Source organism: Dromiciops gliroides, chromosome 4, assembly GCF_019393635.1.
Source record: "Dromiciops gliroides isolate mDroGli1 chromosome 4, mDroGli1.pri, whole genome shotgun sequence".
NCBI classification, from domain to species: Eukaryota; Metazoa; Chordata; class Mammalia; order Microbiotheria; family Microbiotheriidae; genus Dromiciops; species Dromiciops gliroides.
In genome coordinates, this window is record NC_057864.1 from 214812654 (window position 1) to 214831136 (window position 18483).

Sequence of the window (18483 nt, forward strand, 5' to 3'; positions counted from 1 at the left end):
AGGCAATGTCTTTCTAAAGGGGGGGGGGAGTCCATTAAAAGAGAGACCTCCTCCCCTAGCCCCAATTTAGTTCTCGGTAACCCCGGAAATGCCCTCCAGGCTTCTTTATTTTAGAGGTGAACCAAATAACAAAGGAGAGGGATTGCCCGAAGCCTCTGGAAAAACCCTGTTTGCCTGGGGCTCTCTGCAGGATCCATAAGGAGGAACCCCTCCCCCCCCACCTCCAATACTCTCCTAGCTACCAGAGCCCTGACACAAAGGAGGGGGTGTCCCCATAGGTGAGGCTCAGTTTGGATACCTTCCCCCACAGAAGTCCAGTGTGAGCCCCTTCTGGGAAGTAGAAAAGGGTGGGGTGGGGGTTGGGTTTAGCATGGCACAAAGGGAAAGAAGTCCCTGCCGCCCAAGGCCCCGAAGGGCAGCCAGATCTCCTAATTTCTGGAAGCTACGTTACTAACATTTGGGGGGTCCACCTCACGGTTCTTGGAGGGGGGTTACTCCAATCCTTCCTTCTTCTCCTCTCATTTATTGCAGACTCTGAGGGCAGGAGCAAGAACTGTCACCTAGAGGGGGTGTAAAAAGGGGCTTCCTAGAGGGATTTTTACCCCGCTCCGACTCCCCATTTATTTATTATTAGGCTTCCCTAGGTGCAGTATCGGGAGGGGGTCGGGCTCGATTTCGAACCTTTTGCAGGTTCCTCCTGACATTCCAGGCCGCAGCTCCCACCCCCATCCCTCCCCATTTGCTGTATGCAGGAGGAGAAGGGGGTGGGGGGTGGGAGCCGGGTGGAGGTTGGGGGAAGGGTGGAGGAAAAAAAGGAGGGGGGAATGGGAAGGTGGGGAGTGAAGGGGCGGAGTCTGGTGGCGGCGGCCCCACGTGCCCCGGCAGGGCAGCCCAATGGACGCTCGTGTTTCGGAAAGATCTCCATATATGGCCATGTTCTAGGGCTGCGCGCGCCGCCGCCGCGCGCTCGTGCCTCGCTCGCCCTTTAAATACCGGCGGGGGAGGTCGAGCACGGTCTCACTCAGAGGTAGCCGGCAGCACTTGTAGGCTACTTTGGACGGTCCCCCTTACTTGCCCCCCTCCCTTCCCCCCGGCTCTCGATTCTCTGACTGGGACGGTGCGCAGCCTCAGGTAAGCAACTCGGGGGCTTTTCAGCGTTGAGGAGAAAGGGCTAACTTAGCCGGGGCTGGGGGGCCGGACAGGCGGGGCTCTGCCTTATGATGCCTCCCTACCTTCTCGATCCCCCCCTTACCCAGCCTTCATCTCTCGCTTTGGGAGACGGACGGTGGGAAGAGGCTTCGTTCCTTGGGTGTTTCCTTCTCCCCCACTTCCTCTCAGCCCTTGGCTGTGCCCGTCCTTCGGGCGGGCCAGGCCCGACCTCGGCGTTCGTTATTGAGCCGAGAGGCGCGCGCCCCATCGGAGGTTAACTACCTCCCCTCCCCCCCGCCCGCCCTTCCTGGGGCCGCGCGCGCCCGCCTAGCCCAGTGAGAAGGGGGGGCGCGCCGCAAGGGGGAGTCTGTTATCTGGGACAAGGGTGCGATAATGACCCTCGCCGCGCGCCCCCGGCCGCTGGAGCAGGTGGGCGTGGTCAGGAGGGGCTAGGCCCAACGGGGATAGGACGGGGTTGGGGGGGGCAGAGAGTCTGAAAGGAAAATTTCAAACGGCCTCAGAAGGCTGGGGGGGTGGGGCAGGTAGAAGAGGGGACGGGGTTCCGGCGGAAGTGAGCGCGCGTCCGTTGGGGAGTGGTGGGGGGTGGGGCAGGGCGGCTGCGCGCGGGCCCCGTGGGGGTCGGGTCGATGACGTGGGTGCCCCTCGCGCCAGCCCGTTGCCTCGCTGCCAGCTGGCGGGGGCGCGTGCATTGTGCATTCTACTGGGTGGGGACCGAAGAGGCGAAGCTGTTGTATTGTTCGGTAGGGGCGCCAGACTCCGGCCCTCGCCCCCACCCGCTCCCTCCATCCCCGAAGTGAAACAAAGCGAGAACCACCCAGTGGGGGGAGGGGTGCTCGGGCCGGTTTGCGTGGAATTCTGTGAGAGATGGATGGGATTCCTCTCCCCCCGCCCAATAAGGGGGGGGGCCTTAACGTGGTGGGCTTTCTGCGCATTAGGCGGAGTCCGGGGCGGGCATCTGGCAGCTGAGAGGAGCCTTAGGTGATGCTAGTGATGAGCTCACCGGGGGAGAGGAGGGGCTGCAATGCAGTAGCGCAGTGTAGAGGATTGACTCCTTCCTTGGGAGGGAGAGTGGGGCGGCTGTGCCCTAGTTATTTTAAATGGCTCCCCGGGTCTGGGGATGGAGCATGTCACCTGTAAGTCCTCATCCAAGGCATGCTTTTATATGCCTGGAATTAGGGTGGAGGCAAGTGAAGCAGTTCAGCTAATAGTTGGTTAAGGTGATTAGGGTTTAAAAGAAAATGGTTGATTTGGTAAGTTGACTATGAGTTATTATCAAGTAATGGTAAGATTATTACTAAATCTTAAATTTTTTTTCTTTGTCTTGAACAGATTGAACAAAAATGGAAGAAGAAATCGCTGCTCTTGTCATTGACAATGGCTCTGGCATGTGCAAAGCTGGCTTTGCTGGGGACGATGCTCCTCGGGCTGTGTTCCCCTCCATTGTTGGACGCCCAAGACACCAGGTCAGGAAAAAGTACCCTTGATTCCATTTCACTTAAAAATACTGAAAGAAATTTAATTGGCGCTTGTGTGAAGATCTTAGTGAATTTAATTGCTTTCTCTTTTCTTTTAAAACAACACAGGGTGTCATGGTAGGTATGGGGCAGAAGGACAGTTATGTTGGTGATGAGGCCCAGAGCAAGAGAGGTATCCTGACTCTGAAGTATCCTATTGAACATGGCATTGTTACCAACTGGGATGACATGGAGAAAATCTGGCATCATACCTTCTACAATGAGCTTCGTGTTGCCCCTGAGGAACACCCTGTTCTGCTTACAGAAGCTCCCTTAAACCCTAAGGCCAACAGAGAGAAGATGACACAGGTATTTACAGTCCATTCTTTTGAAGCATCAACACCATCTGTTATATAAACCCTTTTTTGTTAATTCTAAAACCCAAGTTTTTCTTTCAATATTTCCAGGGTTCTGTACCTCTCCTGGCATTTCTTCCCTGAAGTCTCAAGGTTTCTTCTTTGTGTTTCTGCCTGCATTCTTGCTTTTCTTTTTTTTTTCCACACATCTAATTTGTTGCATGTTGGCATGTGGTGTGTGTGTGAAGCATGGATTAATTGGTGTTCTTGAACTTGACTAAATTAGACCTTTTTTTATTTCCAGATCATGTTTGAGACCTTCAACACCCCAGCCATGTATGTTGCTATTCAGGCTGTGTTGTCTCTGTATGCCTCTGGTCGTACCACTGGTATTGTTATGGACTCTGGTGATGGTGTCACCCACACTGTGCCCATCTACGAGGGTTATGCCCTTCCCCATGCCATCCTTCGTCTGGATTTGGCTGGCCGTGACCTGACAGACTACCTCATGAAGATACTGACAGAAAGAGGGTACAGCTTCACTACCACAGCTGAAAGGGAAATTGTTCGTGACATCAAGGAGAAGCTGTGCTATGTTGCCCTGGACTTCGAGCAGGAGATGGCCACTGCTGCTTCATCCTCTTCCCTGGAGAAGAGCTATGAGCTTCCTGATGGTCAGGTGATCACCATTGGCAATGAGAGGTTCAGGTGTCCAGAGGCCCTCTTCCAGCCATCCTTCCTGGGTAGGTATTTTGGGGAAATAATTTGAAATAGGTGATCATTCCCCTTTAGTAGACTTAGTAAAATATTATGAGCCCTGGATTATAAAACTAGAGGTGTAGTAAACATTTGGTTTTTGTCTTTTAGGTATGGAATCCTGTGGTATTCATGAGACCACTTTCAATTCTATCATGAAGTGTGATGTTGATATCCGAAAGGATCTGTATGCCAACACAGTATTGTCTGGTGGTACTACCATGTACCCTGGTATTGCTGACAGAATGCAAAAAGAAATCACAGCCCTGGCACCTAGCACAATGAAAATTAAGGTAATCATATGCATTGTCCCATCATCATCTTTACCTTTAAGTAAATGGGCTGTGTTATTTCCGAAGGCAATTTTATGAAAATACTCAACTAAATATTTTTGTTTTTTTTTCTCTTCAGATCATTGCTCCCCCTGAACGTAAGTATTCCGTCTGGATTGGTGGCTCTATCCTGGCTTCTCTCTCCACCTTCCAGCAGATGTGGATCAGCAAGCAGGAGTATGATGAATCTGGCCCATCCATTGTCCATCGCAAATGCTTCTAAATGGACTGCTAGCAAATGCTACGCATTTGCTGCATGAGTATTCACAAAGTAAAAATTTGCCCTGGCAAATATACACCTCATGTTAGCCTCATGAAACTGGAATAAGCCTTCTTTGAAAAGAAACTTGTCCTTGGGGAAGTTTGTATCTGATATTAGACAAATATCAGCACTTTTTAGATTGTTGAACCGTTACTGATTTGACCTCGTATTCAAGTTAACAGTTGTTCCCTTGGTGTACATTTTAGCATACCTTGTACATATCTTTGATCTAAACCCTGATACAGGTCACTTCATTTTGGCAGGTAAGAGTTAACTTCTATAGAGAATTGACCTGATAATATGGCAATATAGTTATCTGGCTGGTTAACACTCAAACAGCTGTACAGTTTAGTTCTATAAAGCATTAGATCTGTACAGGGTATCTAAAGGTCAGATTTCCAGCATCTAAAAGAGCTGACTTGCAGAATTTCTCTCCTAAGGCTGGTAAGTTTATTAAATTGTGTTACATCTTGCCACAATCCTAGCAGGAATACATATTGAATCCAAGCCTTAGGAACCAGGTTTTGTTTTTTTTTTTTTCTTAACCCACTGTTTTCCCCCAATGTCATGGGGCTAAGTTACTCAACCTTGAGTTGCAAAAAGTTTGCATTTACAACCTGTAAATTTGTGCATCTAGTTAATTTATGTAAGATTTTTGTACGTTGCCTTAATGTTCTCACATGACAGTAGAATACCAAAATTTGTAAGTCATCCTAAGAGTTGAGAATTGTAATGCCCAACACGTCATTGTGTAAGGAAAAATAAAAGTGCTGCAAGTAAACTGAATACAAGTGTTTTGTTTTTTGTTAAAGCTGTAAGTTGCTGGGTACAAGTTTGCAGAATCACTCATCTACATAAAACTAATATGCTAAGACCTACAGAGAAAAGTAACTTAAGGCAGAGTTTAAGGAGGTGAGCTCCTTATCTTCTCATCGAATAAAGCCTAGCAATGAGAATAGAATGAAAAATCCCCAAGATGGTAAAAAGTCAATCTAGTATTGTCTTAAAGTACCTGAATAACCATGAGTACTTTGGGAAATTACCAAATTAAAATCTAACCTAGAGAGCAATTATTGAGTATCACAATTTAGGATTTGGGAGGAAGTTGTGTGAACTAAAAAGTCATGACAAAACTTTAAACAAAAGGTAAGCTAAAATGTAACTTAATGGATAGTGGTAAGCTCAAGACCCCCCCAAAAAATCTACATTAAATAAGAATGTAACCAAAAAAATGCTCTAATTGCCACGTTACTGATTTTTTAAAAAGCAAACCAGACAGAAAATTCCCTTTGTCCTTGATCTATACTAACTGCGCACTTGGAATAAATGAGCTTAATAGAACAAAATTCCCATGGATCTATCTTGAGGATTTTCAAAGTGTTTTTCTTTACCATAGTGAGTTCTTTTATATAGTACTGGTTCTGCTTAAGTTACTCCAATCAGAAATTTCTCTGAATTTGTTTCTAGTTAACAAAAAGTGCTGCTGTGTTTATAGGATTTCAGGGGATAGGTGTAGTTTTTACTGAATTTGGGTGCAGGAGCTGCAGCTCTCACTGCACAGCCACACTGGCCTGTGGCACTTCAAGGTGCTGATCCATGGTCGTCCTCGACTGGCGGAAGCCTACTACTGAATTTGGGTATAGGAATATTTGAGGTGCCATAAAATTCATACTCTTAACTCGAGAGGAATAGCAAAAATTAACTAGGGTAAAAATGCTGTTAGGTAACTGGTGAATGCATGCTACACAAGTATTGTTCACAATCAAGACGAGCTAATTAAGCATTGGGTTTGGTTTTTTTGCAAAGTTAAAACTTTAACCTGGCTCAAGCTGAAATTGCTTGACTTTAAAAGATGGAGAATCTTGCTTTCAAAATAATATGTGGCTCAGTGGCGGTTGCCAATTAAATATCTACAAATATTTGTGAGTCTGCAGTCCTGACCATATTTGGGAAGTAGTAAGTGGTATAAAAAAAAACAGGTCTCAAGGGCAAAAAAAAAAAAAAAAGTGGGAGAGATAGTGTAGATCTGAAGAAAGCAATGGATTTAGATTCTCCCATCCCCCCAATTGTTCCCTTTTATATCATTGTCATTTTGGAATACTCTTCCCCCTACCTTTACCCAGTGATTTTTTTTGGGAAGTAGTATCTGCAAAACTGAATGACTGGAAGGTGGATAACATTCCAAGGTAATCTGCAAATACAGGCAGCCAGTTGCAATGCTGGGTGTCAATGGAACAAAAATGTCAGGGTGGATTCTAAGTTGGGCCTAACAACTTAACCGCTATTAAGCTATTTATGGCTGGGTCAGTAAAGTCTGAATTCCAACTTGGATGGGCTGCTTGCCTAAGAAAAAGGAAGGGTCAACTACAAATTTTATTAAAGAATAATCAAACCCATGTGGGAGCTGGACATGAAATAACAAATTCGGTTTGTATTTTTAAAGCATAGCAAAGTTTCAGACCAATAGAAAAACAATGACCGTCTTTTTACCTCTCTTTGGAGACAGCAAACAGATGTCAAAAGTAAATAAGCTGAAGGCATCCATTGCAGAAATTTGTATTGGCAACTTCTACCCACAGTGGTCTTTGGCTCAATCTCTTCCAGGATAAACAGTATTACAGGATATGATGTAGTTTTCTTAACCTCCTAGGTAGAATGTATTCATGTTGATCATTGCACCAAAAAAGAATTCATTTCCAGGAAACAGATGGGAAGAGAAGGTAGAATGGGGAATTGTTCACCACCAAATGAGAAGTAATAACAATGCTTAGAGTAACTAATTGGTGACCAAGTTAGGTTTTGCAAAATTGTCTTAGATGTGTAAATATACTGTGAAATGGTGCATTTGTATGTCCAGGCAGAGTATTTGCTTAGTGAGTGATGTGCTTGGCTTTGAGAAGAGGGGTGGGAATTTTCTAGGGGGACTTGGAAAGAGAAAACCAACCTCACCAAGTTGGCAGTTTATCAACTTAAAGAACACAATCAGAAACTTTGAAGAAGAACCCTAGCTCCCTTCCCTGGAGCAGATGAATGACAATACTTGGAGGTAAGAGGTGCTTTCTGCATCACACTGTTCTGTTTTGGTTTTCACTAGTAGAAACAAGATTTTGAGAGAAAGCATGGTACAGAGGAAGAAAGATTGTTGGATATGGAGTTAAAGGAGCTGATTTCATATCTCAGTTCTGAAGTTATGATCCTAGTTTTAGAGATCCTATGATTTTAGTGCTAAAAAGCATTTTCTGGTGTATCCCCAAGAACCTCAGGACCAGCTGAACTTTTCAGTAAATCAAAGCAATCTCATCACTCGTCTTTTAACCTGATGTAATTTCAGATTTGTGGCTCTCTCATCCTGTGAAGTAACGTACTTCATAGCAACAGTGGGGAGGAAAAAAATTCGAGAATCTTAGTGTATTTGATAATGCAAACTTGCATTCTTCAGGATATGTGATCTCATTCGTATGTTAGCCTCCATCAGTGCAGATCTCAAGCTTTATAGCATAGCGCCTTTTTTTTTTTTTTGACTTGCACATGACTCTTGGGTTGGTTGGAGTGGTAGAATCATCAAAAGTTTAGACATAGTTGGGGCAGCTAGGTAGCACAGTGGATAAAGCACCGACCCTGGATTCAGGAGTACCTGAGTTCAGATCCAGCCTCAGACACTTACTAGCTGTGTGACCTTGGGCAAGTCACTTAATCCCCATTGCCCCGCAAAAAAAAAAAAAAAAAGTTTAGACATAGGAAAAATCATACATCACTATCCAAGAACCCAAGAAGTCACTGCCCAATACTCATGGCACTGGGCTTTGTTCCGTACCAAGAACACTGCAGGTACTGGTCCCTGTCCTCTTAAAAATTTATGCACGGTCACTGAGGCAAACACAAGGATTCAGCATAATCAGAGCTTGCATTTATAAAACACTTTACCCATATCATTACCTCATTTGTTCCCCCCAACTTGTGAAGCAATGCCAATATTAACTGCCTATTCACAAGGTGGTTGTTAAGAGAGTGCTTTATTAACCTTAAAATGCTAAAGGAATGTGTTGATATTGTCATTGTCACCATTTTACAGATGAAAAAACATCTGGGAGATTGAGTGGCCCAAGGTCACATAGCTAGCAAGTATGACTCATCAGGTCTTTTGAACAAGATGTGAAAGAATAAAGCCAGATCTCAAACTGTTCATGGAACAAGTGAGAGATCTAAGAACAGGCTTGAACAGGGGGTAAAGATGAAGCTGGATACCCAAGATATGAGCCCTAAACCTTGCCATGTATGGGTAATACCCACAATGCCAAGTAATCAATCACCAATACCCAGGAGCATGCTGATAGCATTGTTCAACAACTAGCTCTCTGAAAATGCATAGTGACATTTTTAATATGCATCATTAATGCTTTTTGTTTGTTTTTTTGTTTTTGCAGGGTAGTGAGGGCTAAGTGACTTGCCTAGGGTCACACAACTAGTGTCAAATGTCTGAGGCTGGATTTGAACTCAGGTCCTCCTGAATCCAAGGCTGGTGCTTTATCCACTGTGCCACCTAGCTGCCCCCTCATTAATGCTTTCTTAAGTCTAGACAGCTCTATCACTTGCTAGCTATGTGTCCTTGTTTGGCAATATGCCTAACATCTCTGAGTCTTTGTTTTCTCTTCTCTCTCTATATATATTTTCCCCCTCCCTCCCATTCCCACTCCCCAAGATGGCAAACAATCTGATATAGGTTATACATGTGCAATCACATTAAACATATTTCCATTAGTCGTGTTGTGAAAGAAGAAACAGAACAAAAGGGAAAAACCACACACACAAAAAAATGAAAATAACACGCTTCAATCTGCATTCAGACTCCATGGTTCTGAAGGTGGAGAGCATTTTCCATCATGAGTCTTTTGGACTTGTCTTGGATCATTGTATTGCTGAGAGGAGCTAAGTCAATCATAGTTGATCATCATACAATGATGTTGTTACTGTATATGATGTTCTCCTGGTTCTGCTCACTTAGCATCAGTTCATATGTCTTTCAAGGTTTTTCTGAAATCTGCCTGCTCATCTTATAACACAATAGTCTTCCATTTATTCATATACCACGACTTGTTCAGCCCTTCCTCAATCTCCTCAATGTCCAATTCTTTGCCACCATAAAAAGAGCGGCTATAAATATTTTTGTACATGTGGGTCCTTTTCCTTTTTTTACAGTCTCTTGGGGATACAGGCCTACTAGTGGTATTGCTGGATCCCAGGGTAACTACAGTTAAATTGCCCTTCAGACATAGTTGCAAATTGCTCTCTGGGATGGTTGGATCAGTTCACAACTCTACCAACAATGCACCAGTGTCCCAATTTTCCTACATCTTCTCCAACATTTATAATTTCCATTTTTTGTCATATTAGCCAATCTGATAGTTATGAGGTGGTACCTCAGAAATTTCTTCTTCTAGAAAATAGGGATAACAATTCTTGCACTCCCTACCTCACAGGGTTACTCACTGTAACCATCAAATGAGAAAATACCCCCAAACTCTTTATAAATGTAAGCCGGTATTGTCACTAGCATCCTTATTCTTTGTTCTGAAATATGGTAATAGACAGGATGATACCAGCTCACATTTATGTGGTGTTGTTAAGGTTTGAAAAAATACTTTCCTCACAATCCTGTGCAAGATGTCTTGAGGCCCCCATTCTTTAGATGAGGAAACAGTTAAAAAGGTGAAGTGATTTCATAAAGCTGAGGTCAGAGATGGTACTGAATTCTGGGTTTCTGGTTTTTCACATTCTGTTACATACTCACAGATTACTTATGTTAATTTAGATTGTTAAATCCTCACTGATTATCTTTAGATTTTTGTCCCAACAAAATGTTGACCACTGGTCTCCTCTGTGATGGCAGAAGCCTAGAAACTATCTCAAGGAAAAAGCAGATATGTTCACTACCTGCCCAGAAGCTCTCTTTTTGTTTTGAGGCAATCGGGGTTGTGACTTACCCAGGGTCAGACAGCTAAGTGTAGGATTTGAACTCACATCCTCTTGATGCCAGGGCTGGTGCTCTATCCATTGTACTACTTAGCTGCCTCTGTATCCAGTCTTTTTTTTTTTTTTTTGCAGGGCGATGAGGGTTAAGTGACTTGCCCAGGGTCACACAGCTACTAAGTGTCAAGTGTCTGAGGCCAGATTGGAACTCTGGTCCTCCTGAATCCAGGTCCAGTGCTTTATCCACTGTGCCATCTAGCTGCCCCCTATCCAGAAGTTCTTACACTAACCTTATTTCCCATAACATAAGTGATAGATCTGTTTCTGTTTTATAATAGCCCTCTGTCTCTTCCCTGACCATACCATCCAGGGGGGTGCTGCTAAATGTGCTGTTAAATGATGTTTCTCTGGGGGGAAATGTATTCAGGGCACACTTTTCAGCTTAATTGACAACATTAACATTTTATCACTTTGAAAAATATATAATAGTTTGTTAAATATTTCCCAAATACGTGTAAAATTTTTTTAATTCATTTTTCTTTTCTTTCTTTCTTTCTTTTTTTTTTTGTGAGGCAATTGGGGTTAAGTGACTTGCCCAGGGTTGCACAGCTAGTAAATGTCAAGTGTCTGAGACCAGATTTGAACTCCGGTCCTCCTGAATCCAGGACTGGTGCTTTATGCTTTATCCACTGCACCACCTAGCTGTCCCCTTAAATTCTTCTTTTTTTTTTTTTGCAGGGCAATGGGGGTTAAGTGACTTGCCCAAAGTCACACAGCTAGTAAGTGTCATGTGTCTGAAGCCGGATTTGAACTCAGGTATTCCTGAATCCAGGGCCGGTGCTTTATCCACTGCGCCACCTAGCTGCCCTCCTTAAATTCATTTTTAAAAATTTTGAGTTCCACATTTTCTACTGCCCTCACTGACCTCCCTCTGACCCCCTCCCCACCCCAATTAAGAAAGCAATATCAATTCTATATGTGAGGTCATACAAAAATATATTTCCATATTTTTAGCCATGTTGCAAAAGAAGATAGATACACCCACACACAAAACCAAGAAAAATAAAATTTAAAATAAATCATGCTTTAATCCACAGGCAGAGTTCATCAGTTCTGTCTTTGGAGATCGAGAACAATCTCCATCACTTCCTTAAGTCTCATCAATTCACAAAACACTAAAGCCAGCTCTGATATGTAGGTCTGCCAATTTTTGAGGTGTAAATGTGCATGAAAAATTTAACAACCAGCTCCTGGTTAGAGCTGGTAAATCCCTGAGTCCATCCCACCTACTCTGAGCTCTAGAGACGGTCTTCAAGCCCTGCCTTTGCTGTGTTCCACAGCCGCTCCTTCACCATGTGGCAGGCTGGGAGGTATCCCCGCCCCAGGTCTTTGATACCCATCTCAAGGTTCACTTTTGGAGAAGGAGCTTGAGGAAAGGTTCTTCAGGAGATGATTGCTCACTTACTGGGGTCAGATTTGGTTTTCAAATGGGAATGCAAAGCCTATCCCTGTCCTTTACTTTTTTGAAGTCATGTTAGCTCTGGATGTCCAATGGAGGAACTTGGCCATGGGGCCAAGTAGATGCAATCCTTCTCTCAGTAGGTAGGATTCCTAAGCACTTTGCATGTGTACTAAGGGGCTAAGGCCCAGAAAGGGGAAAGAACTTGGCCAAAGCAGGGGACTCTGTGAGTTAGATGGACGTAGTTGGGACCAGAAATCTACTCTTTTGATTTCTGGGTCAGTTTTTTTTTTTTTTTTTGGTGGGGTAATGAGGGTTAAGTGACTTGCCCGAGGTCACACTGCTAATAAGTGTCAAGTGTCCGAGGGTGGACTTGAACTCAGGTCTTCCTGAATCCAGGGCTGGGGCTTTATCCACTGTGCCACCTAGCTACCCCCTCTCTAGGTCAGTTTTAACCCTGTTTACACTATAGGGTTCCTTTTCCCTTCTGTTTCTGCTTTTGTGACCTACAACTGGAGGCTGACCAAGAGGTTTATTTTCACGGTGTCTCTGGCTTGTTTCCCACCACAAGCCAATGTAGTCTGCTAGTGACATCCCCATCCATTGCTATGGAGATAGTTCTGACAGCCCTGATGATTAGCTGGAGTGGAAACAGCTGGATGAGAATTACTCTAACATAAAGACCCCGTAGCCAGGTCCTAAAAAGTCCCTAAACTATGAGCACAATGGCATTTCTGTTTCTTGAATACAACACCTCTTCCCCAACATTTACATTTTTTAAAAAGTACTTTTTGTTCTAAATGAAACAAAAAATTTTGAGGGTATTTCTGTATACACAGCAAAACAGTACACAGGAAGTAATTTCAGGTCTCTACCATCCTCATCTTGCCCCTTTATATAAATGTATAATTAATTCAACATATAACTTTATTTTATATATATATATATTATATATATATATATATATATATTGGTAAGGCAATTAGGGTTAAGTGACTTGCTCAGGGTCTCACAGCTAGTAAGTGTTAAGTGTCTGAGGCTGGATTTGAACTCAGATACTCCTGAATCCAGGGCCGGTACTCTATCCACTGTGCCACCTAGCTGCCCCTTATATATATATATATATATATATATATATATATATATATTTTTTTTTTGGTGAGGCAGTTGGGGTTAAGTGACTTGCCCAGGGTCACACAGCTAGTAAGTGCTAAGTGTCGGAGGTCGGATTTGAACTCAGGTACCTCTGACTCCAGGGCTTGGTGCTTTATCTACTGCGCCATCTAGCTGCCCCCCCTTATATATATATATATATATTAGTGAGGCAATGGGGGTTAAGTGACTTGCCCAGGGTCACACAGCTAGTTAGTGTTAAGTGTCTGAGGCCGGATTTGAACTCAGGTACTCCTGACTCCAGGGCCGGTGCTCTATCCACTGTGCCACCTAGCTGCCCCATATATTTTTAATTAATTCATTTTAACATTAATTTTATAGAATTTTAAATTACAAATTTTCTGCCTCCTACTCACTCCTCCCCCACCCATTGAGAAGGCAAGCAATATATCAAAAGATATAACTCTCAAAGCTATCCTGCTCATCTGTGATTCTTTTCGGCCTTCCTTTTGTTCTCTTCTGTGTATCAAAAAATCCTTTAATGATCTTTTTTGGGGGGGCCCCTATCTTCTCCCCCATTCTGCCCCATTGGGAAAATAAAAACAAAGCCCTTTTAAAAATAGTATTTTATTTTATTTTTTCCAATTACATGTAAAGATAGTTTGGGTTTTTTTTTTTTGTTTTTTTTTTTTAGTGAGGCAATTGGGGTTAAGTGACTTGCCCAGGGTCACACAGCTAGTAAGTGTTAAGTGTCTGAGGCCGGATTTGAACTCAGGTACTCCTGACTCCAGGGCTGGTGCTCTATCCACTTCGCCACCTAGTTGCCCCAAGATAGTTTTTAACATTCATTTTTGTAAAATTTTGAGTTCCAAATTTTTCTACCTCCCTCTCTTCCCTCCCTCCTCCCCAAGAGAGCAAGCAATCTGATATAGGTTATAAATTACAATCATGTTAAATTTATTTCCACATTAGTCATGTTGTGAAAGAATCAGAACAAAAGGAAAAAAACACAAGAAAGAAAAAATAACAACAGCGACAAAAAAACCAGCAAAAGTAAAAATAGTATGTTTCAATCTGCATTCAGACACCATAGTTCTTTTTCTGAATGTGGAGAACATTTTCCATCATGAGTGTTTTGGCATTGTCTTAGATGAATGAATTGCTTGAAAGAGCTAAGTTTATCGCAGTTGATCATCATACATTGTTATTACTGTATATGATGTTCTCCTGGTTCTGCTCACTTAGCATCAGTTCATGTAAATCTTTTAATGTTTTTCTGAAATCTGCCTGATCATTTCTTATAGCACAATAGAATTCCTATACATTCATATACCACAACTTGTTTAGCCATCCCCCAATTGATGGGCATCCCCTCAATTTCTAATTCTTTGCCACCACAAAAAGAGCAGCTATAAATATTTTTGTATATGTGAGTTCTTTCCCCCTTTTTTTATTATCTCTTTGAGATATAGATCTAATAGTGGTATTGCTAGGGCAAAGGGTATGTATAGTTTTATAGCCTTTTGGGCATGGTTCCAAATTGCTCTCTAGTTTGGTTGGATCAGTTCACAGCTCCACCAACAGCGCATTTGTGTCTGACCTTCTTAAAAGGTTCTAGATCAAGCCAGAAATTGAGGCAGTAGAAGACATGTGGAAGATTTTCATCCAGGACTATAACATGGGCAATAAAAACATACAGGATCAGGGCAGTTAGGTGGCGCAGTGGATAAAACACCGACCTTGGATTCAGGAGGACCTGAGTTCAAATTTGGCCTTAGACACTTGACACTTACTAGCTGTGTGACCCTGGGCAAATCACTTAACCTTTGTTGCCCTGAAACAAACAAACAAAAACAAACAAGAACATGCAGGATCCGAAGGAGTTTAAGTGTTACAGAGTCTTTTCTGTAGAAGAAAAGAACAGGAAACTAAGAGGAATGGCTGAATAAATTATGGTAGATGAGTGTAATAGGATATTATTGCACCCTATAAGAAAGGATGAAATGCATGGTCTCAGAGGAACCTAGGAAACCTAGTTCATACAAATGAATGAATGCAGAGTGAAGTAAGCAGAACCAGAAAACAATTTATACAATAACAACAACATGGTAAAGAAAAACAACTTTGAAAGACTCCAGGAATCTGGTCAATACAATGACTAGCTATAATTCTTGAGGATTGATGATAAAGAATGCTAATAAGACATACATTTTTGAGATAGCCAATGTGGTGTGGGAATCTGTTTTGATTTTCTATGGATGTTTGTCATAGGGGCTTGGTTTTCCATTCCTTTTTTCCCCCCATTGGAGTGGTAATGAAAGGATGAGAAGAGGAGAAAAGTAGAGTAGGTAAAAGAAAAGGTCATTGAAGCATTTTTTTTTTTTAAATAAAGAGGAGAGACCATAATGAAAGCCAAAAAGAAGCACAGACAAACAGGACACTCTGAAAGCTACAAATTGAACTTAGTATATGCTATATCTGTGAGAAGAAAAGTGAAAAAGAAAAAAATTAAATTAAAAAATTAAATTGAAAAAGAAAAATGTATTTCTTAAATTAAAAATAAAATAAAGAAAAATTTTTTTTAAATTTAAAAATTAAAAAAAAGAAAAGTGAGCTGTATGTCATAGATTTGCAGTTTCATGTACAATCTTCTTTCTGGGTGGTGCAGTGGATAAAATGTTGGGCCTGGAGTCAGGAAGACCTGAGTTCAAATTCAGCCTCAGACACTTACTAACAATGTGAGTCTGGGCAAGTCACTTAACTGCCGTCTCAGTTTCCTCAAAAGCAAAATGGAATACACCTACCTCCCAGGGTTGTGAAGATCAAATGAGATATTTGTAAAAGCACTTAGGACAGTGCTTGGCTAACGAATATGTTAGCTATTATTATTATCATTCTATTGTTTGTATGGAAATGTTCATTTTATCTGGTATTTGTGAAGTTCAGAATTCTTAAAATTGGGGGGAAATGAAATTAAATGCTACAGGACAAGGCCCTTTTGAAATAAGGGAGTTGGGTCAGGCATGGCCCCACACTCCTCTCATTCTTGTCACTGGGGAGACGGCTTGGGGGATCAATTTGAGTTCTGAGCTACAACAGAGAGAGCTAAGCCTATCTGAGGTCCACACTCCATCACTAATAGGGTGAGAGTGAGTCAAAATTCCGGGGCTGATTACTAGGGGAGTTGGTCAATGAATGGCTCCTGTACTTTCAGCCTGGAAGAGACAGACTCAGTCTCTACAGAGATTGGTATGAATTATTCTGGTGATCTGACTGAGCTGTTAGCAGGCAGTCACCTCTTGGGGACCATTAGGGGATGGCTAGGTCTGGAAGTGGGGAAGAGGAACAAGGGAAGAAGGGGAGGGAACAGGAGGAGATAGGGAAGAATGGAACCAGCTAAGAAAGAGGGTCATGTAGGGGTGAGACTGAGGGATATAAGGGGGGAGGTGGAGCAGCTGTCAAATAGGGAGATAGGAAGACTAAAGAGAGGAGGCCTGATGAAAGGGGCTGCCTCTATTACCCTCACTTCCCAAACTCCCCAAGATGGTTTAACTTCTGTGTCTGGCCAAAAGAGTTAAAAAAGAACCAGTGGCTTTGTCCTAGTAGATTAATATTATTAAAGTAAACATGATGTAACTGTATCACTCCAAAGCTTTTCTTCCTGCTTTCAGCCTTTATGAGGAGAGAGGGCAGGTCCTCAGGCTAGAGATACCTGTCCCCACAGGGACTGTCTCCAAACTGGATGGAAACTGCAGTTATAGTTTTTTTCCCTTCTTTTTTTTTTCAGGGCAATGAGGGTAAATGACTTGCCCAGGGTCACACAGTAAGTGTCAAGTGTTTGAGGCTGGATTTGAATTTAGGGCCTCCTGAATCCAGGGCTAGTGCTTTATCCACTGCGCCACCTAGCTGCCCTGCAGTTATAGGGGTTTTTTTGGTAATAATCACTTAGCAATATTTTTTGTTTGTTTTTAGCATTTGAGGGAGGGATGGGGCAATGAGGATTAAGTGACTTGCCCAGGGTCACACAGCTAGTAAATGTCAAGTGTTTGAGGCTGGATTTGCTCAGGTCCTCCTGAATCCAGGGCCACTGAATCCATTATCCACTGTACCACCTAGCTGCCCCCCACTTAGCAATTTTCGAACTGAAAAAACAAATCAAAAAACCCCCAACCACCCAGAAGGGTGAGTATAGTGAGTAAACTGACTAGGGGAAAAGGATTCTAGGGTCAGGCTCTTTTCTTTATTCTTTTTGCCTAGTGATTGATTGAATGAATGAATAAATGAATAAATGAACAATAAAGCATTTAGTATGTACTTACTAGGCAGGGGATACAAATACAAGCAAGCAACATAGTTTCTTCCTTCAGAGAACTTACCTTTTTATTATAATATTTTATTTTTCCCCAAATTACATGTAAAACACTTTTTAACAGTCTTTTAAAAAAAAATTTTGAGTTCCAAATTCTATCCCCCCCTCTCCTCCCTGAGACAGTAAGCAATCTGATGTAGGTTATACATGTGCAATCATGTAAAACATATTTCTGTACTAGTCATTTTGTGGAAGAAAACTCAAACTAGAAAAAAGAATGGAAGGGAGGGAGGGAGAGAGAGGGGGAGAGAGAGAGAGAGAGAATGTGAGAATGCTTTGATTTGTATTCAGATTCCATCAGTTCTTTCTCTGGATGTGGATAGCATTTTTCATCATTACCCCTTTGGAATTGTCTTGGATCATTGTTTGTTGCTGTTACTATGTGCAGTGTTCTCCTAGTTCTGATTGCTTCACTCAGCATCATCAGTTTATGTAAGTCTTTCCAGGTTTTTCTGAAATTTTGTTATGGCACAATAATATTCCATTACAATTATACAGCACAACTTGGGGAACTTAACCTACTAATGGGAGAATGCAATACATAAAAGGGAACTTGAAGGGGGTGGTAAACACATGAGCAATTTGTTTTAAAAATGGCTAAGAAGGGGCAGGTAGGTAGTGTAGTGGATAAAGCACTGTCCCTAGATTCAGGAGGACCTGAGTTCAAATCTGACCTCAAACACTTGACACTTGCTGTGTGACCCTGGGCAAATCACTTAACCCTCATTGCCCTGCCAAAAAAGCAGAAGGAGGAGGAGGAGGAGGAGGAGGAGGAGAAGGAGGAGGAGAAGATGAGGAGCGGGGAGGGAGGGAATTTGGAACTCAAAAATGATAAAAAACCAAAAAAATTTGGGGGAGACATTCAAGGTCAAATGACTTACCCACCGTTACACAACTATTAATTGTCTGAGGCCAGATTTGAACTCAGGTATTCCTGATTCCATAGCCTGTGGTTTATCTACTATACCACCTAGCTACCCCAAAAACAAATCTTTAAAAAATGGTTTTGGGTGCAGCTACATGGTACAGTGGATAGAGCACCAGTCCTCAAGTCAGGAGGACTTGTGTTCAAATTCAGTCTCAGACACTTACTAGTCACTGAACTCTGATTGCCTCCTCAAAAATGTTTTCTTTACATGTAATTGAGAAAAAACAAAATACAAAGCCTTCCCCCCACACCCCCAAAGGCTGAGAAGGAATGTGGAGGTGTGGTTCTGGGCAAGACAAGGCAAAAATTTTCCTGGG

The 18483-nt window shown here is 42.6% G+C and overlaps 1 protein-coding gene across 1 annotated transcript; it reads left to right on the plus strand.

The window, feature by feature from the left end:
- The first annotated feature begins 973 nt into the window (after positions 1-973).
- Positions 974-5116, plus strand: ACTG1 (actin gamma 1). The gene is made up of 6 exons (XM_043962755.1): positions 974-1131; positions 2500-2633; positions 2754-2993; positions 3285-3723; positions 3848-4029; positions 4148-5116. Exons 2-6 carry the CDS (start codon positions 2511-2513, stop codon positions 4289-4291), a joined length of 1128 nt encoding a protein of 375 aa, XP_043818690.1. The 5' UTR covers positions 974-1131; positions 2500-2510; the 3' UTR covers positions 4292-5116.
- The last annotated feature ends 13367 nt before the right edge of the window (positions 5117-18483 follow it).